At 42.2% G+C, this 23,921-nt stretch overlaps 1 protein-coding gene across 2 annotated transcripts in view; it reads left to right on the top strand.

Moving 5' to 3' along the window:
- LOC115515878 (myocardial zonula adherens protein) overlaps positions 1-23,242 on the top strand; it is a 90,774-nt gene extending 67,532 nt beyond the window's left edge. For both annotated transcript variants that reach the window (XM_030318091.1, XM_030318092.1), the window contains 3 exons: positions 204-287; positions 13,592-13,692; positions 22,320-23,242. In XM_030318091.1, coding sequence (XP_030173951.1) covers positions 204-287; positions 13,592-13,692; positions 22,320-22,416 — 282 coding nt within the window. In that variant the 3' untranslated portion in view covers positions 22,417-23,242. The remainder of the gene's footprint in view (positions 1-203; positions 288-13,591; positions 13,693-22,319) is intronic.
- The last annotated feature ends 679 nt before the right edge of the window (positions 23,243-23,921 follow it).

Genomic DNA, 23,921 nt, shown 5'->3' with positions numbered 1-23,921 from the left:
TCTTGTGCTGTCCCACACTTACATGGCCACAGAGCCCTCTTTTCCAGGGAGCATCTCGTGTTCATGGTGTTCCATGAAACACAAGGAACCAACATGTGGCTTCTGTTTAAATGAAAACCAAAGGGGTCCCTTCTAGTTGATTAACTCGTGTTTGTACAATTCTGCATTTTTTTATTAACAGTTTTTAATTTGTTTTTTTCTAGATTGAATCATTAAAGAAAAAGGTGCAGCAGAAACAGCTTTTAATACTGCAGCTTTTAGAAAAGATATCTTTCTTGGAAGGAGAGGTAAGAAACTGTGTTTCTTTAAGCTGGTGTCTTCCCTACCATTATATTTTATGTTGCTGAGCCTACCACCGACACTTAATTAAAAATATGGCTATTTCCTGGCCTTATAAAATTGATTGAAGGTTAACTGCCAACACTGAAAATGAGGTTCTGACAGCTAGTTTTTCTTTACCACCTGACTCTCCTCATTCCTGATTGCTGTGCTCACCCTTGCTTTTTGGCTCTCATTTTTCTTGTTCAAGAATTTTCTTAGCAAGTCGGATAAGCTGTTGAACAACACTGATAATTTCCCACATTTATGTAGTGCTTCATACTTTTGTGAAATATTTTTCATGCACATTCCTCACATGGTTCTCTCAGCAACTCTAAGAAAGGCAAGACAAGGATCATTATCTTTATATTAACAAATGTTTTAAAAGGAGGCAGGTGGCTTTGCTCAAGATCACCCAGCTTAGTTAATGACAGAGCCAGGCTGAGAGAAGGGTTCCTAACCAGTGCTCTGCTGTGACATTGAGTCAGCAGGTTTAGAGGTGACTTAATTTCACCTGAAACTTTCAAGATATTTAGTCTTCCTGATGAAAAAGTTACTTTGGAGATTTGGTGTAGGTTCCAGAAAAGGAAATTATGGATTTGGAAGAACCTGAAGAGCTTAGGCATTAATAGAAGGAGAAGCCAAAATCTATTTGCTCTGAATGCTCTTTATTAACAACTTGGCACTGAGCCTCTTCCTTCTGAGCCTCATGAATCTCTCCTTGTCTCTGCTCAACATAGTTCTTCCCCAGAGGGAGACAGCCCTGGAGAGAATGATGAAGTGAGGAAACAGGAAAGAAACGACATTTGTTAAGCACCTGGTATCGTTGGATGTTGTTAATTGCTTTCCACATCCTTTGTAGAACATAAGAGGTTAAGAGCAGAATAGGACTTGCCCAAGTTGGAACCCTAGATCTGCCTCTTACGAGCTGGGTGACGCTGGGGGAGTTTCTTATAACTAGAACAGGAGGATGGTAATTGCACCTACATGTGTGTGACTGTGCAGTAAGGATGCATAGAAAATGCCTGGCATGTTTATTAAGAGGGATGTCTTATGAATTAGATTATATTTCTCCCATTTTATAGATGGGGAAACTGAGGTTCAGGGGCATTAAGGAAGCTGTCCAAGGTGATAATAGAAATGGGTAAGACTGAATTCAAAGCCTGGGCTCTTAACTGCCGTGTTTGTAGGAGGGACAAACTGTTTTCATTTATTCTGTTTCGGGAGCTCCCTATAAAAGTCAGGACCAGAAGTCCCTCATGGCCCACAGGGACCTGGTAGCAGATTCAAGCCCAAGGAGTCTCAGCGTCCTGACAGCTGAGTAAATGGGTTTTTGCCCCGTCCCTCTCCTGCCTTCCCCTCCACAGTCCCTAGGTCCAGCTCCAGCCTTACAGATGGCCATTTCTGAGATTGCCCTGTGAAGTCACCATTCCCTGTGGGAAGAGTCACACCTTCCCCAGTGAGATCAGAGAGTGAGGGCCCTGGTGCAAGCCCATGGGTCCAGAGAAAGGGAGGCTCCAGCAGAGCGGAAGGAGAAGCTGACAGGAGGCACAGCAGGTCACCCAAGTAGTGCCCACCAGCCCTCCCCTCCCCCCGACTGTGCCACTCAAGCCAGCTCTACTAGTAGATGACGAAATATATGAGGGGATGTTATGCAGAGAGAACAGCCTAATGCACGTGTATGCTTTAATGCTTCATTTCTTTTTTCTTTTTTTAATTTTTTTTAAATGTTCATTTATTTTTGAGAGAGGCAGGGACAGAGACAGAGTGTGAGCAGGGGAGGGGCAGAGAGAGAGTGGGGGGCACAGAATTGGGAGCAGGCTCCAGGCTCTGAGCTGTCAGCACAGAGCCCGATGTGGGGCTCGAACTCACAAACTGTGAGATCATGACCTGAGCTGAAGTCGGAGGCTTAACCGACTGAGCCTCCCAGGTGTCCCTGATAGATACTTCATTTCTTAAACTCCTTTCTTGTCCAGACTCTGAGATGTAGATATTCGTCCACATAGTTTATTTGGTAGGTGATCCCAGGAAGCCCCAGTAGAGGAGGGGGAAGTTGAGTCAGGGAAAGGCCGAAAGCCGATAATGGGTGACTTGCTGAGGACATTGCCACCGTGGGCACCTGCAGCTCACTTTCCTTGGGGGTCTCTAGGAGGTGCTGTGCAGGGCTCTGGGTTATCCTTGCCAAAAGGTCAGAAACCTGGGCATTTCACCACTAACTCCCATCTGCCACTGGTTGAGGCCTGCTCCTAGGGGAGCAGGGGGAGCAATTGTGGTCTGTCTCGGCACAGCCACCTAGACTCCGGTGGTTAGAGGAAGCCCCCAGGAAAAGTCACAAGTGCCTGTCAGGAAATGGATATGAGCAGGACCAGCAGTGTCTGCTGTGTATATCCAATAAGCAAGACTTTGAGAGCCCGTTTTCCTTGAGAATTTAAACTGATGGTAAATTTGTTTGACTCAATTCCAATAAACTATTTAAAATCCACTACAAATGTAGTATGGCTAATTCCTCTTGATTACTTCCTACATCCACTTAAACAGCAGGTAACACACACACACACACACACACACACACACACACACTAAGTTACACAATGATAAGATTTAATAATATATTTATACTTGAACTTTATCTAAAATATATAAATATCTTGGACTTAATTTATTTCTTCGTTGTTTGTTTTATATATCTTCCCAGGGCTATTGTTTTAGTTATTTCAGTGTTTTCTTAGAGTTAACATTGTAACACTTTCCAGACAGGTGCAGGGCTCTTTCAGATCGGAAGGAGACAGAATAGCTTTTCTGAGTAGCTCTAAGGTTAAAGGGTACAGATTCTGGGGTGAGCACACAGGGTGAGGTGACTTCAAGGTGATTCAGATTCAGGACCCCTTATCATCATGATGTATGGACCTAGTTTTTAGAACTATTAAAAATTTATGTGTTCCTTATTGGCATTTTACCATACTTTGTTGGGCCAGGTAGAGGTTTCACCTCCTAGAAGATGAGAGATTTGAATTGAGAACTTGGTTTCCTCTTTAGGTTGTTTGACTAGTTTATCCTGTTACAAACACACTGTTGTCTTTGGGTTCCTTGCTAATTGTGTGTGACCACTAATGGCACTGATCTCTGCCTCTCTTTCCACCTGGTTGTTGTATGATTACCAATGCCAAGCAGTCCTTCCGTGGGCCCTAAGGTCCTGGGATGACCCAACTTAACAGCTTTTGTTATTAAATTTTTTTAGAGACAGAGCATGAGCAGGGGAGGGGCGGAGAGAGAGGGAGACACAGAATCTGAAGCAGGCTTCAGGCTCTGAGCTGTCAGCACAGAGCCCGATGCGGGGCTTGAACCCCCAAACCTCGAGGTCATGACTTGAGATGAAGTCGGACGCTTAACTGAGTCAGCCAAGCACCCCCAGTTTCTTTTGTTACTATTTTACCTGATACAGAATTTTTATAAACAAACATTTAATACTCTATAAAAGAAACTACATCGCCTTATATGTTAATGCTTTCTAGTTTTAAAATCATAGCTTATAACATAGCTTATCTTAGTCACCTTTTTTATTAAAACAATCTTTGTGTACACTTGATATTAATTTTTCCTTTGAAAGTGTTGTGAACACAAGGCATTTCTAAGACTCAATATGTTTCCATAATAATAATTTCCTTCTCCTTGGCCTTTTTTGATGCCCAAATTGTCACAACTCAGCTAGGGCGAGTTCTCTTACATTAACTTCTTTGCCCATGTAGCAGGGTTCTTGATGCTTTTGGGTTCATTATTGCTGTCCTCGTTTTTGTCCTGTTTCACGATATGGCATTGGCTTGTCTCCGAGGAGTCCTGGTTCATTTTAGTGGAGAACTATACTGAAAACTACTCGGGCATGAGAACTGGTCATGGCTAAAGCTCTGTGCCTAGTGTTAGGTCAGTTTTAGTAATGACAGAACTGGGGGAAAATGTGTCTTTTTAAGATGATGAAGTCCCACCAACATTTCCAAATTCGTCTAATTATATTGCTTTACAATGCAGGGTTCTGTTGGCCACTAAGAATTTCTATGATGTTCACCTGTTCTAACACCAGTAATTTTTATATCACGCTTTCCATCCCTCTGCTTTAAACCATAGTGATGCCAAAGGTGGTGTTTCAGAGACCTCTGAAAAGTTTTGACAGACAAATCTGATAACCTCTTGTATTCCATCTTATTAATAAAGTAGCTACCTTTTATTAAGGGCCTAAACTCAGACTCTGAAGCTAAGCTGCCTGAGTTCAAATCTCCACTCTGCCACTTTAGGTAATCTTGGGTGAGTTACTTAACTGTTCTGGGCCTTAGTTTGCTCATCTGTAAAACAGAGTCTTCTCTTTACCTTGGTATCTTCTCCATAGAGTTGTTACGAGGATTAAATTAATACTAAGTGATTAGAAAAGTACATGGCTCATAGTAAATGCCATATGTGTTTACTATTTCTCCAGCTGTATGGGTCCCAGCGTCTCCTCTCATTTTATGTATTTCCTTCTCCTCCCTGCCTTCTTTTTAAATTTTTTTTTTCTTTTTTAAAAATTTTGAGAAAGTGTGAATGGGGGAGGGGGAGAGAGAGGAGTGAGAGGGAGAGAGAGAGAATCCCGAGCAGGCTCTGCTCTATCAGCACAGAGACCCACATGGGGCTCAAACCCACAAATTCATGAGATCATGACCTGAGATCATAAGTTGCATGCTTAACCAACTGAGCCACCCAGGGGCCACACCTTTTTTTTCTTTTTTTTTTTTTTTTAAATAGAGAACGTGGATCATTTTGGTCTCTGAATTCATCGTTCGTACTTACTAATGCTTACACTCATTAGATTTTGAATCCCCACCCCCCACCAGATCCCTAAAAGTTTGTTCCATTAACCAATTCAAAATCTCCCCGGTACAAAAATATGTCCATTCGTTTTCCCTTTTCTTTTTTTCCAAGCAATTTTTTTTTATGTGCCTGCCTCTTGAAGGACTATCCCGTCCCCGATTTCCGATATAGAAAATGTTATTAAAATAAAATTATAAGCATATGCCTCCATAAGGTCGATAAGCTTTCTGAAACTGAACAGATTCCATTCCATTCTTCTCTGCTGCAAATCCTGAACCTACAGTTAAATTCAAAGGTAAGAGGAAAGGAGTCAAATGAGTTGGTTTTGTCCACCCTGCATTTAATGCATGTTGTATGGTACATAAACCTCTCAATGTGTCTGTTGTGCATTCCTGGGACTATTAGTAATTTTCCAGTGTAGTAGTGGGGAGGCAGCACCAGGCACCAGGGCTCCGCGTCCGCATTTTATTGGACACGCGTTCCTGTTTAGTGCGTGTGCTACACCTCCAGCCGTTCCCTCCCCTGGGCCCGAGGGAGTCAGGGAGGAGGTGGCTGCCATACACTTGTGACCTAATTGCCAAAAAATGCCACAAGGTGCTGCACCAGGTCCTTCCTTCCTGGAAGGCACGGCGCCTCTAAGCTGCATTTCCTATCTGAACACAAGGGGGTGGTATTTGAAAGGACAACCCTGGGACCTGGAGGTCCAGCCTGAGAAGCATTCACTTGAGTTAGAGTCTGTGGGACTGAGAGCAGAGGCTTTGTTTGCCTGTACGAGTCCTGGCAGTTTTCTGTTTTAAGTATTTGTTAATATGTCCCTCCTTCTCTAACTTCCTCCTACTGACCCTGTTGAGGCTCCCACCTTCTCTTTTTTTTTTTTCTTGTGTGTTCACTTACGTGAACAAACTGCATCTATGTAAAGTGTATGGTGACAGATAGGAACTAGGCTACTTGTGGTGGTCACTTCACAATATATTCAATAGTGAATCATGGGGTGCCTGGGTAGCTCAGTTGGTTAGATCATGAGCTCTCAGTTTGTGGGTTCGAGCCCTGCATTGGGTTCTGTGCTGACAGCTCAGAGCCTGGAGCCTGCTTTGGATTCTGAGTCTCCCTCTCCTCTGCCCTTGCCCCACTTGCTCCCTGTTTCTCTCCTTCTCTCAAAAATAAACATTAAAAAAAAAAAATAGTGAATCGTTGTATACCTGAAACCACTATAATGTGATGTAATACCTAACAAAAATTAACAGGTATAATTCAGTGACTTTTGACAGCTGTATGTACCTGTGGAACCCCCACTACAATCTAGATACAAAACATTTCCATCACTTCCCAAAGAGTCCCTGGGTCCTTTTGTGGTCCCTCTCTCCATTCATTACCCCCTACCCCCTGTAGGCAGCCAGTGATGGTTTTTTTTGTGTGTGTGGGAGGGTCACTTTATCACTTTGTGTCACTGTGGACTTGTCTGCATTTTCTGTAAGAGAAATCATGCAGTACGGACTCTTCTGTGTCCAGCATCTCTCTCTCGGCATGATGATTTTCGCTGTACCCATGTTGCATGCACCCGTTTTTACTGCAAAGTGGCATTCCCTTGTATTTGCTCATTTGCTGATGCACATTGGAGTTTCCAGTTGGGGGCTCTTGTGAATGAAGCTGTGATGAGTATTACTGTACAAGTCATGATGTGGATATACGTCTTCACTCCTCTTGGGTAAAGTCCTAATAGTGGAATAGTGATGGAATGTATGGTAGACGCAGGTTTAAAAAGAAAACTGTGCTTTTGGTGTCCTCAGAAATCTTTGCCTACTACAAGCTGACAGAGATTTTCTCCTGGGATTTTCCCTAAACATTTTATAGTTTTTGCTTTTTAATTTATACCTGTAATCCACTTGAATTTTTGTGTTTGGTGTGAAGGAATAGTATATATACGTATTTTCCCCACGTAGATACCCAGTTACTTCCTTTGAGCATCCCTTTCATTCCTGTTATTGATAATTTGTATGCCACCCTCCCCTACTCTCTCTCTTCTTTGATCAGTCTAGCCTAGGGGGTTCTCAATTTTCTTGACGTTTTGACAAATTAGAACAGCTTTTGGCTTTGTTGATATTCTCTGTTGTCTATTTTCCATCATATTGAGTTTTGCTCTGATATTCATTATTCCCTTCCTTCTAATTATTTTGGTGTTACTTTGCTCTTTCTCTAGCTCCTTTGGTGGATATTAGGTCACTGATTTTAGAGCTTTCTTGTTTTTTAATTTTTATTTATTTTGAGGGAGAGAGCATGAGCAGGGGAGGGGCAGAGAGAGGGAAAGAGAATCCCAAGCAAGCTCTGTGCTATCAGTGCAGAGCCTGATTCAGGGTTGGAACTCATGAACCGTGAGATCCAATGACCTGAGCCAAGGTCAGATGCTTAACGGACTGAGCCACCCAGGCGCCCCCAAACTTTTCTTCTTTTTTAATACCAGCAACTATCAATGTCCCTGCATGCTCTCTTCAGTAGCACCCCTCAACTTTGCTGTTGTATTTTCATTATCATCCAGTTTGAAATATTTCCTAATTTTCTTTGGGATTCTTCTTTGACCTGTAGGTTACTTGGAAGTGTGTGGTTTAACCTCCAAATATTTCAGGGTTTCTTAGATATTGTATTGTTTTTTATTTCTAATTTGTGTTATAGTCAGCAAACATACTTTGTATGGTCTTACCTATTTTAAATGTATTGAGTCTTGTTTTATGGCTCAGCATATGATTTCTCTTGGTTTGTGTAAAAAAATAGGTATTCCAGGGGCGCCTGGGTGGCGCAGTCGGTTAAGCGTCCGACTTCAGCCAGGTCACGATCTCGCGGTCCGTGAGTTCGAGCCCCGCGTCGGGCTCTGGGCTGATGGCTCAGAGCCTGGAGCCTGTTTCCGATTCTGTGTCTCCCTCTCTCTCTCTGCCCCTCCCCCGTTCATGCTCTGTCTCTCTCTGTCCCAAAAATAAATAAAAAACGTTGAAAAAAAAATAGGTATTCTATTTTTGTGTTCTATAAATATCAATTAGATTTAGGTTGTTGATACTATTGTTTATGTTCTTTCTGATTTTTGTGTAATTGTTGTATCAGTTGCTGACAGAAGGGTGTTAAAATCCATCACTATGGTTTTAGACCAGCTCTTTAATTTTGTTATTTTTTTTACTTCATATATTTTGAAGCTCTCTGATTAGACACACATTTTTTTATTCTTGGTGATGAATTGACCTTTTCATTATTATAAAATGTTTGCCACTGCTTTGTTCATACTGTGTGTCTTGTAGCCTATTTTCCCCGGTATTAATATAGCTATTCCTGACCTCTTAAGTTTACTGTTGGCCTTGTGTGTCTTTCTCCATCCATTTAGTTTTAACTGATCCATGTCTTTGTCTTTAGTGCAGATCTCTTGTAGACAGCACATAAATATTGCTTTTGTATATATTGTGATAGTCTCTGTCTTTTACTGGACTGTATAGTTCATTGGCATTTGATAATATGATTGGATTTAGGTCTATCATTTTATTGTTTTTGTTTATTCCCTCTAGTTTGTTTTTATTATTTTTATTTTTTGCTTATTTGTTTTGTTCCCCCTTTGATGATTTCAATATTTAGAATTTCATTTTACTGTATCAGTTGGCATTTTGCTCTATCTCTTTTCTCCAGTATATTAGTGGTTGCTCTGGGTATCACAATATACATCATTAACTGTTCACAATCCACTCAGAGGTAATACTGTACTACTTCATGTCGAATGTAGAAATCTTGCGATGATATAGGTCCATTTCCCCCTCCCCCTTCTGTTATTATAGGTATTCCATCTGCACACATTACAAACCCAAATACACTCATTGCAATTTTTGCTTTAATAGTCTATAATATATACAATATGTACAAGTAACATATATAATGTATAATCTAATGGTATTTTAGAGAAATTAAGAGAAAATCGTCTTTTATATTTACTCATATAGTATCTATTTCTGATGTTCTTCATTCCTGAAAATCTGTCTCTCTCTGGTATCATCTCCCTTCAGCCTGGAGACCTTTTATTTAGCATTTTGTGTAATGCAGCTCATATAGGGACAAATTGACTTAGTTTTCCTTTTTCTGACAGTAAGCTCTTTATTTGACTTTCATTATTGAATTATAGAGTGTTCTGGGATGACAGTTTCTTTTAGCGCTGTCTTCTGGCTTCCATCGTTTTTGATGAGATATCCATGGTAATTCAAATTATTGTTCCCCTATATGTAACAGGATTGCTTTCAAGATTTTTTCCTTATTGGTGGTTTTCACTAGTTTGACTAGGATATACCAATGTGTATTTCTCTCTGAATTTATTGTTTGGGATTTGCTGAGATTCTTGAATTTGTAAATTTATGTCTTTCACCAAATTTTGGAAATTTTGAGCCATTACTTCTTTGAGTATTTTTCCTGCTCTAGTTTCTTTATCCTTCCTTCTGTGATTCCAGTTAGGCATTAGAAATTGTACCATAGTTCCAGGAAGCTCCATTTATTATCTTCAATCTTTATCTTATTCTTATTGAATGATTTGTTAATGTGTCTTCAAGTTCACTGACTCCATCATCTCCATTCTTTTCTTCAGTCTAGTGATTTTATATTTCTTTGATTTTTTATTACATCAATTAGAAGCATATTTTCTTCGACCTCATTGTGCTCAATAGTTATAATAGCTGTTTTAAAATCCTTGTCTGAAAATTTCAACATCCAAGTCATCTCTGGACTGGCATCTATTGGTTCTCCTTTTTCCTGGGAATGGTCACATTTTCCTGACTCTTCGCATGCCGAGTAATTTTGGATTATAACCTGGACTTTGTAAAGGTTTTGTTATGGAGACTTTGGATTCTGTTTTATTATTGTTCTGAGCAGCACTAAGGTTTTTGTTTTAGGTAATGAATTTGGTTAGCCCCAAGTCTACCCTGCCATGCTGTGATGGCTCATATCTCAGTTCAGTTCTTTAAGCCTTGGCTGTAAACCTCTTTGAGTTTGCCCCATACATGCATGGTTCAGGGGTTTGCGGGAGACCTGAGCTGAGTCTATACACAGAATTTAGAGTTTCTGCCTTCATGGACTCTCCTTTTAGTTTCCCCTTTACTCTTGGCAGTCCTGGTTACGCTGGACTCCTTCTGTTTTTTTGTTTCTACCAGAAGATCTTTCTGTTGAATTTTTAAAGTGTCTGTGTGGTCTCCATGACAGTACTGCTCCTGGGCAAAGCTGCAAACAAAACAAACAAATGAGTCACAGAGAACCCGTTCTAAGCCTATCACTCCCCTCTATAGCCTGCCTGTCTTTGGTCTCCAAAGACCTTAATAGATGCTTTTTTGTCTTCTGTCCAGAGTTGATTGATAGCTAATTTTTGCAGGACCAACCATTGGTTGAGTGCTCCCTGCTCAGTGTTATAAATGCAGCTCTCATTCTCTGAACTAGGAAATTACAGTGGCCTCCTTGACTAATCTTCCTACCTACAGTTTTATTTCCTTCCAGTACAACTTTCACTTGGAGGGCCAGTGGTTGAAATAAAATCTAGGGCTGACTCTGGGCTTATAGAATTGGGTATAAAGTCCTTGTAAAGGTGCATGTAGCCTTTCACAAGCAACTCTTGTTACCTGCATACTTCACTAAGGTTCTTGTTCTTAACCTGGTATGTTCCCCAATTCTGGACCACTCATCCCTATGTATCTCTTACTCTCTTTCCCTTGTATAACTCCAGGAAATCTTCATGGACAGTTCAATCCTTTTCCACATCTTGCACTCAACATATTCTCCAAGTCCCCCCTTATAGTCTGTGGATCCCTCTGGCATTGGACTAATGATTTTGTTCTGTTATTTTCTCTTTGGTAGTCTGTATCCTCATAAGACTGAAATCAAGGGTTGCAACTCATGCCCTATTTCTTTAACTGCTAACTAGCTCCCCTAACTTTACACACGACATGATACATAGTAGATAACTCATATATATATATTTGGCATTAAATTTTAAGAGTACAGGGTTTTCATATCAGCCTTCAGCAGGTATCTGATGTGCACACAGAGTCCTTCTGAAATAGAACAAAGGATTTGTGTCTACCAGTCTGCTATGCACTGTATTCAATGTACCAATAAGGGTACTAACCTTGTCTTTTATGCCTCCTAACTATGGGTAGTCAACTCAGAATTATGTGAAATCGTCATTATTACTCTATTCTGAGAAAAGAGACAAGGCAGTGGGATTTCTGGAGCTTGTTAATGGGCAAGCCTCTTCTGCCTTGGTCTTTCCTAATGAATGGGAGAGTCCAAATATTGCTGGGGAAGCCATGTGTGTGTGTAGATGGTGTACCTCAGGCAGTAAGCCAGCAGCAACATTTTTCTATCCTGAGCATTAAGTGATAGGTTTGGAGCCCATCCAGCTGTCGTGGCTTGTCAGCTGCTAGCGAATCTGGAATGCATTCTCCCCCTGTACACCATTTCCCACTTTTGTGCAAGGATCCATAGACTAGCAGAGCATGGGTTTGTACCGGAGCCGCTGCTTTGCTCCTCGGAATCAGCCATGTGGAGCAGGAGCTCCTGAGCTGTACCCCACTTTCTTTTGAAACAAATGAGCTTCTTTTTCAAAGGACTTTTCAACTTTCATGTGTTAATCTAGTGTCTTACAGTAGTGCTTTAGCTTCAGGTCCAATTTAAAACAAAAAAAGACAAGAAAAAAATTTTTTTTTCTAATTATGCAAATAACATGCTACTTGTAAAAGTACTTATACATTTATTTATTCCATAAATATTTATTTTGTATTTCTGACATGCCATGTTCTGAGGATATAGATAAGTAGATACGGTATTGCCTAGTGAAAATTTAGTCTAAGTTGGCAAGAATGTGGAGAAAGGGGAATGCAAACTCATGCAGCCACTGTGGAAAACGGTGTGGAGGGTCCTCAAAAAAATTAAAAAATAGGACTACCCTACCATCCAGCAATTGCATTATTAGGTATTTTCCCAAAGAATACAAAAATACTAATTCAAGGGGATACATGCACCCCTATGTTTACTTCAGCATTATCTACAACAGCCGACTTATGGAAGCAGCCCAGGTGTCCACTGATAAAGATGTGGTCTGTGTATATATAAGTATATATATACTGTGTTATATATGTGTGTATATACATATAAGTATTTTATATAAATGTGTGTGCATATTATTCACTCACATGCACACACAATGGAATAGTATTCAGCCATAAAAAGAGTGACATCTTGCCATTTGCAACAACATGGATGGACCTAGAGAGTCTAATGCTAAGTGAAATACGTCAGAGAGACAAATACCATATGATTTCACTCATATTTGGATTTTAAGAAACAACACAAATGAACAAAGGAAAAGAGAGAGAGAGAAACCAAAAAACAAACTTAACTATAGAGAACTGATGGTTACTAGAGATGAGGTAGCTGGGAGAATGGCTGCGATGAGGTAGCTGGGAGAATGGCTGCATAAGGTGATGGGGATGAAAAACTATGCTTCTCATGATGAAAAAAAAATAATGAAAAAATTAAGCTAGTAATGTACAAAAAAAAAAAAAGGAAAATTTAGCATTACAGAGAAATATACAGAAGAACTTAAAAAAAAAAAATTGAAAGCTCTCAATGCACAGAGATAATCGTGTTAACCCCGGTCTGGAATTTGCATGTTTGCACTTTAGGTGTCAGGCACCGTCACTTCTACTCTCATTCCAATATCCTCAACCCTCCTGCTCCTTTGTCCTTCATTTCCCCCATGGGGCAAATTTCCAATTCCTGAGCATCTAATCATCAACCTAGGTAATGTCTGGCTCTGGCCTGAAGAAAAACTATTTAGAATGCTAATTTTAATCCCAAGGAGCTTGTTCTACTTTATATGTTTGAGATTCTGAATTTTCCAAACCTAAGAAATACTAATTATTAAGTTATGGAGGTATTTCCCACTAAATTAAATTAATAGACTTACTCATTTTATAGTTTAATAAGGGAGTATTAAAACATGAGCTGTACCTTATTTATAATTGCAAGGAAAGTGGTAAATATCTAAGTGCCATCAATAAGAGACTAGTTAAATAAATAATGTACATCCATACAATGGAATGCTCTGAACCCATTAAAATATCTTGCTGACATAAAAAGAAAACTAATAAACATGGCAAGATAGTCACAACAAATTGCTGAGTGAAAAAGACCCCAAATTTAGCACAGAATAGGGTATTTCGTTTGTTTCCATTTATGCAGAATTGGATCCATATGTATGTACATGCACAGAAAACTATCCGTAAGGATGTGTTTCTTTAATTCCTACTGTGTAAGAGGTGCTCGAAAAATACATTATGACATGTCCATGTCACAGGGGAAAATCGGGTAATACATGGCATGTTTGTGGGGGACAGATTTGCTTTACTAAAAGTACTTTTTTCCTCCTCTCTAGAATAATGAACTACAAAGCAGGTTGGACTATTTAACAGAAACCCAGCCCAAGCCTGAGGTGGAAACCAGAGAGATTGGAGTAGGCTGTGATCTTCTACCCAGGTATTTAGGAATTTCCTATTTTTCTGACTCAGATTCCTCTTTGACTTAGGAAAATACTTTACGGGGCTGTTATTACCAGAATTGCATTCTTTCTATCAAAAATATTTCTGCAACAGTAAATGATCGCTGCTGAGAAGTCTGGCTGGTTTCTGAGGGAGCAGGGGCATTGTGCAGGGCAGAGGGTATAGTGAAGAGAGGCCTGGAGAAGCCACGTCGGAGAAAGATTGGCCCTGTCCTAAGTGCACGCATTTGTTCCTCTATCCATTCATTCATTCACTCAGCAAACATCACTTGAGTACGTTCTTTGTGCCAGAGGCATATGGAGAGGAATGAGATTTGGTTCCTGCCCCACATGTGGTCTGGGGAGACAGATATGGAGGCAGACACTTACGACAGTGCCAGAGGGGCCTGCGAGGGGCTTTGGTAACACAGAGGAGAAGTTCTAAGTCTTGAACAAATGCACCTGTTCCCCAGGGCCATAACACTGTATTGTCAAGCACTGGCGCAAATAAACGGATCTGTTTCAGTCATGACAGACAAACAAGAACGACCGCCTTGTTTAAGTTGCACTTCTGAGCTCGAGGACTGACCTGTTTGTTCTTAAGCTGCTCCACACACCCATGCCTGGGTCTCTCACTAGTAAGAGGAGAGTCTGTGACCTAGTAACTAACCCACCATCTCTAGGAGCTCCAATCTGTGCTTGGCCCAAAGAGGACATAAAACAAGTTTATAAGCATGTGGCTTGTGACTTAGGTAGCCAAAATCACAAAGTACCTCATCTACTGTTTGTGGGAGGGTGTATTTGTGTGTGTTGCATTAGACATTAGCAAGCCAGAAGAATGTAGAATCCTGGAACCTTGAATGGTTACATCTGGTGGGAAACGGCCATGAGCCGATCACCAAGCTGGGATGTAGAATACCTGGGTCTAGTCCCCCTAGCTAGTGGCGGGATACATTCAGGCTGGACTCTCTTTGCTGGGGCCTCAGTTTCCCATTCAGTAAAGTCAGTGGTTTGAGTAGGTGATTGCTCAGATTTAACCAGCACAAGCAGGGAGAAGGGTATGTAAGTAGACTCGAGGTCTCATCAATGTGGGGGACAAAGTACCGGATAAAAATAAAGCCAAAAAGAATGATCATGTCCAGGGCCTCCTTGTGAAATATAAAGTTTGATCATTTCTGTCCTTTTTTTGTTTTTCAAGAATCAAGTGGTTTAGTCCACTTTAATTGCCCACATAATAAATCTTGTTTGGCTAAGACGTGTATAAAACTATGTCTGAAACCAATAAATTGTTTGTTTTCCAATTCCCACATTTTGGCTTAAAACAAGGTTTTCAATTTGTATGCCGAAGGATAGCCTGCAGCAAACTTTTATGGCTAAGTTATGAAACCACAAAGTGGTTTTCATAATGGAAGTGCTGACAGACCCTTAACTTATGGCCATGGTGGACTTGGAAGCCACTTCAGTATCTAAAAGCAGCTTTTCCATAAACGGAACATTTGGTTTCCCCCAGGATCCATCTTAGCACTTTAACTGCGTAGGTCAATCAGCAGAGGAAATGAAAACTACGTATCCGCATTTCCGGAAAGGCAGAGTAAGATTTCATTCGCTTCCTCACAGATATTTATTAAGTGCCTACTATGTGAAAGGTGCCACGCGGGCCTGAGTGGTGAGGAGCTCGGGGTCTTTAGAGAGAATTCAGAGTAGCAGTTTCGCACCTGTGCTTGGTGATGCTGGGCTCTGTGCTGGGGCTCAGGGTCAGGCCTCCGGATGCCTCAGGGGGTGAGAAGGTGAGCAAGGAGCTGGCCTGTGGGGACCCTCCCCCTCCTGGAAAACAAAACAAAACCAAACCTGAGAAACTCAGCTTTTAGTGTGTTTTGTGTGTTGTATTCCAAGTGAGATTTTGTTTGAATAAAGAGTTCTATGGTGAAAAACAAATTAGAACCCCCTGGTCTAGTTTATTATTTTTTTTAATGTCTATTTTTGAGGGGAGGGGGTAAGGCCAGTGAGAGAGGGGGACAAGGGGATCTGAAGCAGGCTCTGTGCTGACAGTGGAGAGCCCAACGCGGGGCTGGAACTTGAACCGTGAGATCATGACCTGAGCCAAAGCCAAAGTCGGATACTTAAGCAACATAGCCAGAAGCTCTTCCAACCCCCACCCCAAGTCTAGTTTAATTCCCATGTTTGAAAAATACCAAAATCAAGGCCCAGAGAAAAGTGATTTACTGGAAACCACACAGCCAGGATTAAAACCAGGTCTTCAAAGTCCTGGTGTGGTACATGTGTGATTTAAAAAAGAATAAATAGAGGGCTCCTGGATGGCTCAGTCACTTAAATGTCCAACTCTTGGTTTTGGCTCAGGGCATGATTTCATGGGTTCTTGAGATCAAGCCCCACATCTGGCTCTGGGCTGACAGTGAGGAACCTGCTTGGGATTCTTTCTCTCCCTCTCTCTGTGCTCCTCCCCGGCTCTGCTTTCTCGTTCTCTCTCTCAAAATAAATAAACATTCAAAAAATAACAATAAACAGAGTTGCTGAATTGTGTCGTATATGTTTTAACAAAATTCCTGGTTCTTACTTGGACTTTAAACTTGCATCTAATACAAGAGCCCATGGTGTTTTCCAGAATATTTTAAAAACAACTTCCTCCAAAAGGTGCCTGGCTGGCCCAGTCGGTAGAGCACGTAACTCTTGATGTTGAGGTTGTGAACTTGAGCCCCATGTTGGGTGTAGAGATTATTTAAAAAAAAAAAAATCTTAACCCAGCCTCCTCCAAAATGTTTTAGATCAATTAAAGTATTGAATTAAGCCTCAATTATGCAGATGAGTTTTGTTCTCACTTCATGTTCTCTCAAAAAGAACCTGACAGGGGTGCCTGGGTGGTTCAGTCGGTTAAGAGTCCAACTTCGGCTCGGGTCATGATCGCATGGCTCATGAGTTCAAACCTTGAGTCGGGCTCCGTGCTCACAGCTTGGAGCCTGGTTCGGATTCTGTGTCTCCCTCTCTCTCTGCCTCTATCCTGCTTGCTCTCTCTCAAAAAAAAAAAAAAAAAAAAAAATTAAAGAAAAGAAAGAAAGAAAGAACCTGACAGTGTGGGGAGCCTCAGGCTGTGAGGCTTCCCTGCCCAGCCAGCTGCTGAGCACAGCCTTGGGCAAGGTACTTAATCTCTCTTAAGCCTCAAAGATTTCATCCTTAAAACGGAAGTGAAGAGGACAACATCAAATCTCACAGGGTTTCTATGAGGATGAAATGAAACCATGTATATAAAGCATTTAGCATGGTAACTAGTTAAGCACTTAATAAATAATAGTTATTATTACTGTTAACTAAACCAAAACTCTGGTTATTATTTAAGACGCTGTATCAAATAGAAGTGAATTTGGGTATGCTATGATAATTTCATTAATTTTTACTGATGGTTATTAGTAATTTTGTGAGATGGATTGATTGTGAAATGGATTCAAGCCTATCATGCTCCAGTATGCATTAAGCTCTCCAATTAAACTATCAGTGGTTTGGAACCCTCTAGACATTGCATAAAGAAAAACCTCTGGAAGGCCCAGTGATGGATGAGGTCTCTTCCAACTGAAACGTCAGAAGTAAAACATAAGTCCCAGGGTGTTCCAGGTACCAGGCACGAAGCCCCACAGTAGAGCAGGCCACCCAGGACTCATTTCTGCCTGTACCTGCAAAGCCTGCTGTGCTGCTGCTAACCGTGTTTGACTTATAATTAGAGCTGCTTGGTTTTCATGCTGGGAAAACTGGAAATCAGCCTTTTCTTTACTTTTAGAGCCAATAAGCCCCTTTTGTGAACTCCTCCCCCTACCACCACCATTTCCCCATTTTTGCCAACACCGTGTACTCCTGTGGACAGGGACTCTAGGCTTGCTCACCCCCTAGTCTAGCACTTTCTTGATGCTCAATAAACATTTGTTGGCTGAATGAATGAAAGGTACATACCAAGTGAGGACCCACGCAGGTGATCTGTACTGTAATACAACCTATTTATTTACTTCATAAAGGACCCCGAAGAAGCAATTTTTGCTTATGTTTTACTTCTTTGTGATTATTCTCCCTCTCCTCACTAGAACATAAGCTCCATCAGGGCAGGGATTTTCATCTGATCGCTAATTACCACCTCCGATCCTCATTATGGGAGCTTCTCATGGCTCTTGCAAAGCTGGCGGCCAGTCTCCTGGCTTTACTTCTGCCCTTCCTGTGCTGAGCTCTCAGGTACTTCCAGCCTCTCCAGACACAAGTCCTCATTCCCTGCGGGGTGCTCCCAGCGTGCTGGCTGATTGATCTTCATACCCACCTACAGCATCCATTAGCTGACTGCATCATTTTTTTTTCCATCGAAGCCAGTTCCTCTTAGTAGTGGTTAAGAACGCTGGCTTAGAAATTAGACCTGGGTTTAGGTCCTGGGTCCGCCTCTCACTACATCTACAGCTTTGGGCAAATCCCTAACCTCTTTGAGTCTCAGTTTCTTCACTCAGAACTGGAAGGTTTTTGACAGTAATTCCCTCAGAAACTTGCTGGGATGGTGAAGTAAGATACAGGTTTGAAGTCCCAGCATAGAGGGCGCATTTTCCTATTTCCATTGGTGGCCGCCACCATGGTACCAGGTCCCTAAGCTCAGTACACTGTGGGCACTTCTGCTCCAGGATGGCCTCAGTGCCCACAGTCCTATCTCCTCCCTGCATGACCTGCTTTGTGACCTCCATACCCCCTGCCACCAGCCTGCTGGAGACCCAGGTTCTCTGTGTCTAGTTGACTCAAATACCACCTTCTGCCTCGTTTCTCCTTTTCATCTAACCCTTGCATTCCATACATTTCTAGAGAGCACAGATCTTAGAGCAAAGACGGAAGGAAAGGGCCGAGAAGGCACTCACTGTCATTTCAGGGGTTTTAAACACCTGTTTTTTAGAAAAGACTTAAGAGTTTGATTTGAAAGTTTGATATATATTAAGTAAAGCCACTGAGAGCAATTTCCAGTCTGCTAGCCTTCAAAGAGAAAATGAAAAACAAAAAATGAAAAGAAAAAAAGACTTTTTCTCCTTGCCCCTTAGTGAAACTTGGCTTCCAGCAAGCTCATAAATTATGCCTGAATAGGTGTGATGTAATGGAAACATATTCCCCGTGGTCACAAGTGCCCAGCACATAGTAAGCGCTTTAAAATGCCTCCATCTCCTATTTCTATCGTAGAGACCAGAACACAAAGTAGTTTTTTGTCAAAGCTCTATTTGCTGACTCTGCTATTGTTTCCCCTGGGGGAACTGCCTCTTTATGGATTAATAAAAGGTTAACAATAGCCTTAAAGTGTTAAAGAAAATGGTTGAATTTTAGTTCTGTGGTTGAAATTATTTGTGTTCTTGAAATCCTGTTGTTTCCTAGTGATCAACCAAATAAAATACCTCACTTCCTTTTGAAAGGCTGGGATAGGAAAGCCTGTTTTTGAAACCCAGAACGTTCACCTTTATAAATATTTCTGGACTTTATGGGCTTTTAGGATATTATCACCAGAGACCATTTCCGTTATGTGGAATTTTCACAGTGGTTGGCACAAATCACCATCTGGCTCCTGCCCCTGGCACTCCACCAAAGTGCCTGGTCAGGTCACTGGGGACCCCTCGACTGACAGATCTTGTGGATTCCTCTATCTATGGCAGGGGACCTGCTGACCACTTGCTCCTGGGAATCCTTCATCCCCTGGTTTCCTTCGTCATCCATACATTGAGTGATAGCTGTGTGCCTGGCCTGAGTGAGCTGCTAGACTCATGGAGAGGGGTGAGCTACGGTTTTCACCCTTCACGAAATTGTAACTGGCAGAGGATGTGTAGACCAATGGGGGCTGTGGGATGCTTCCAGTGGTGTGCCAGAAGCCCGTAAGTCCTTTTCGCGGTGTATGTGGGGAGGATGGTTTGGAGAGCATGGAGAAGACATACTGAATCTCTTGGAGAGAGACATAAAAGTTTAAAATTTCCCCCAAGCTTCTAACACACCACCTAAGAAGCTGTATCCCAACTATAGTTGCAGATCACTTCAGGGTAGTGGGAGGTGTTACCTGCTGGGAAGGTTTAGCAAAAGTGACCTTGTGGAAGCAGAAAAGTGAGCACCACTGTTCAAGGAAACTGAAAACAAGCACAAAAAGAAAGGAATGATCGTTTCTATCCTTGCAGTGCAGAATCAGGGAAACTGTCATATTGGAGGTGATGTCTGAGTCTTGAAATACAGGCAGGGATTCACCAGACCCATTTGATTAGGGGAGCATTCAAGGTGGAGGGGACAACATGAGAACGGCAGTGTGGCCATGATGAAAACCATGGGAGAAATAGCAGGAGATGGTAGAGGGCCTTTAAGACCATGCACAGGAGCTTAGACTTCATCCAGGAAGCAATGGGGCAACATTGAAAAGTCTTAGGAACAGTAATGTGCTTCTTTTATCAGTGAGATCTCTTTGACAGCAAAATGGGTAGAGGATTTGCAGAGGGGGAAGACTTGCTGAGACGGAAGGCAAGGAGACCATTTAGAATACTCCTGAAGTATTCAAAGTAGTCAAAGATAGTCAAAGATAAATGTTGAGAGCCTGAACTCGGGCAGTGGCTGAGGGAATAGAGAAGACAGATGACAAAACAGTAACTAAGGAGGTAGATTCCCTATCACTTTGTGAAAGATTGGCTACGGGCAGTTCAGGGAAGGGAGCGGACTCGTATCTCATACATACAATTGGTCATTGCAGTAGTTGGGGTAAGAAATGTTAGCTGCTGTAACAAAAAGCCCACAAACCTCAGCTTGGCAAAATACTGATTTCTCATGATACAGTCCAAGACTAATTGGCATGGGCCTCCTTGCACACAGTCATTCAGGAGCCCAGATTCTTTCAACTAATGACTCTGCCTGGGTTTTGGAGACCTTTTGGGCCCTCCGCTACATCCTCTGCATGAAAGGGAAGAGATTGGGCATGGAGAGTTATGCAGAAGGATTTTATGGGCTAAACCTGGAAGTAATATACATCATTTTTGCCCCTTTAGTCATATGGCCCATTACATTGCCAAGGGGGCTGGGAAAGGTAGTTATGTGTCCAGGAGGAAAAAGAAGTGGGATATTTTCTCCATCTCAGTCACCAAATCCTGGTTAATTCTACCTTCCCAGTATCTCCCTACCTTTTCCTTGCTACTTCACCTCGAGTGCTACAGTCAGAATTCAAGTTCTCATGACCTCTCTCTCGCCTCCTAAATAGCAAAAATCTGTTCACTTTCTGCCTTCAGACTAATCCCTCTGCAGCCAACCATCAGTGGTGCCAAGGAATCTTGCTAGAATAAGAACATGAGCACATCACTCCCCTTAGTGGCTCTGTGTCCCTTTCTGAACTCCTTAGCAGGGCACACAGGGCCCTTCCACACCAGGCCTCATCATCTGCCATTTTCCGTCGTGAACTCTGCTCCAGTCCTACCAAGTGTGTCTTTCCACACCCAGAGTCCTTGTGTTCACCCTTTTTTTGCCTTTGCGCACACTATCCCTTCTGCCTGAATTCCCATCTCCTTGTCCACTAGAGGAACGCCTAAGCACCCTTCAAGATGCCCCCTCTGTGCGAATTTCCAGATGCCCTCCTCCTAAGTGCCGCGAACTCGTTCTGCCCTCAGTTTGCCCATAATATGTTAATTCTTGTATTGCTCAAGGTCCTGGCAAGACAGGAAGATTGAAGAGACTTAGATGAAGGTTTGGGCAGCTTTGAGAAAAGTAAACGAGGGACAGTGGCTTACTCTGGAGCTAGCACAGTGGAAGTGGTCACCAGACTGGGCCTCTGCAGAGGCAGGGGGAAGAAGCCAATAGAACACACAAAAGGGGGGTGCTGGGAACTGTCGCCTCTTCTAGAGGAATGCAGCCAACCACCAACCTGCAGCCTGGCCAGAAGGGAACAAATGTGATGACCTCACCATCCTTCCATTCTCTTATCCCCTGCTACCAGTTCCCAACTGGTCAAAACCAACTGGAAGCTAAATTCTAAGGGAGCCCATGGATGCTGACATCAGGTCAGCTTCCCAAAGGCACAGAGTGGGGTGGAGAAGGGGGAGAGTTATCCGAATGGGCAAATGGAGAATATCCAGCTCGTTTTGCATCTATTATAGTACCTAACACACTACATTAAAATCATTTTATTTTTTTATTAAAAAACATTTTTTAATGTTTATTTGAGAGAGAGAGACAGAGTGTGAGGTGGGGAGGGAAAGAGAGACAGGGAGACACAGAATCTGAAGCAGGCTCCAGGTCCTGAGCTGTCAGCACAGAGCCTGACGCGGGGCTTGAACTCACAAACTGCAAGGTTGTGACCTGAGCCAAAGTCAGACACCTAATCGACTGAGCCACCCAGGCTCCCCTACATTAAAATAATTTTGAGTTCTTTAAATACATGTTTTTTTAAATTTTTCTGAATGATATTTAGCATGACCTTTCAAAATTGCTAAGATTAATGGTCCCTCTTATCATATTTAAACAAAAGATTCAACTGCATTCTGTCAGTTTATTTTCAGGCTGCCGTGGCTGCAAAACCATTTTCTAGAGCTGTCTCACTTGAAGACTGTGGGGAGTTTTGGTCGATCTTCCTGACTTGCCTTTTCTCGTTTCTCAGCCCAACAGGGAGGACTCGTGAGATCGCAATGCCTTCCAGGAATTACACACCGTACACACGAGTCCTGGAGTTAACCCTGAAGAAAACTCTGACTTAGGCGCCTGGAGACAGTCGCTTTGGACAGAGGGACAAAGGCCCTAGAACCCTGTGGCTTGAGGCTGGGAAAGGAGGCTACCACCTCGTCCTATACAGGTTTAAGCCAGAAAGGAGATTGCTGACTCTGATGTACTTCTAAAACATGAAGGAAAGCGGAGGTGGAAGGGGAGGGCAGGAGAGAGAGGTGTTGAGGTCATATTTCAAACACCCAACTGTGCTATACTGGGCCGTCATTAGCTTTGGGAGTAGACACTGAAATTCTGTCAGGAGAATTCCCTCACAATTTATTTTCTGTTTTACTAGCCTTCAGCTGGGAGGAAAAAGGGCATTAATTTGAAATTTCACGTTATTCACGTCAGGATCATTTGTTACAGCATGAAGGTTTTATTTACCCATAAAAGTATTAGAGGCAGTGTTTCTCTGGTGCCGAGAAGCCTGTCTGCGGGAGCATGGGCACCTGGGGAGACCTGGCCAGGAGGGAAGGCTTCCCAGCATGCAGACGCTCTCTCTTCTTGGTGCCAGGATGTGTGTGGGGTGTGGGAGCCGCGGTTGGAGACTGGCCTCCTGCGGGCATGGGTGCCTCATTCCCATGTGCTAATCCTCCGGTTTAATTTGTGCCTTATGTCTGTATGGGGCTCACTGAAATCAACGTATTTATTTTACCTGTGATTTTTTTCTTTCTCATTTTAACTGAAAAAATTTTGTATGTTGTGGAAATGTAATCATTTCATGTTTTCAGTATCGACTGGTGTTTTTGTTAAATAATTTGTTCATGCATGCTGTACTTTGATATTACAATCTGTGTCACATATGTTTAATAAATGCCATATATTGGGGCGCCTGGGTGGCGCAGTCGGTTAAGCGTCCGACTTCAGCCAGGTCACGATCTCGCGGTCCGTGAGTTCGAGCCCCGCGTCAGGCTCTGGGCTGATGGCTCGGAGCCTGGAGCCTGTTTCCGATTCTGTGTCTCCCTCTCTCTCTGCCCCTCCCCCGTTCATGCTCTGTCTCTCTCTGTCCCAAAAATAAATAAACGTTGAAAAAAAAAAAAAAAAAGTTTAAAAAAAAAAAAATAAAATAAAATAAATGCCATATATTTTGTTCTACCCGTGTTGGCTCTGTGTTTCATCCATGGGCAGGTAGAAGAGGTAGACAGCGGAACCGGGATCTGGAATGTCAAAGTGAGGGCACAGTGATCTTTCAGTCAGTAGTCCTTAGAAGCATTTATAAACCATAAGAGAGGGTGTGTGTATGTGAGAGAGCACCAGCGTGTGTGTGTGTGTGTGTGTGTGTGTGTGTGTGTGTGTGTGTGTGTTGTGTAAACCCTGAACATTATCTGCAAACTCTAATATTACATAGTAATTTTATCTTATTGAAATGAAAAATAGCTTTGTATGCAAGGTTTTATCCTAAATAAAAAAGTAACATTCTAGAATAGTGCCTCTATCAATATTTTCATTTCAGTCCTTCTTGGCTTTCTTCACACACACACACACACACACACACACA

The sequence above is a fragment of the Lynx canadensis genome, chromosome B3, assembly GCF_007474595.2.
Source record: "Lynx canadensis isolate LIC74 chromosome B3, mLynCan4.pri.v2, whole genome shotgun sequence".
NCBI classification, from domain to species: Eukaryota; Metazoa; Chordata; class Mammalia; order Carnivora; family Felidae; genus Lynx; species Lynx canadensis.
The sequence above is the reverse complement of the archived record's forward strand: the minus strand, read 5'-3'. Positions and strand labels throughout refer to the sequence as shown.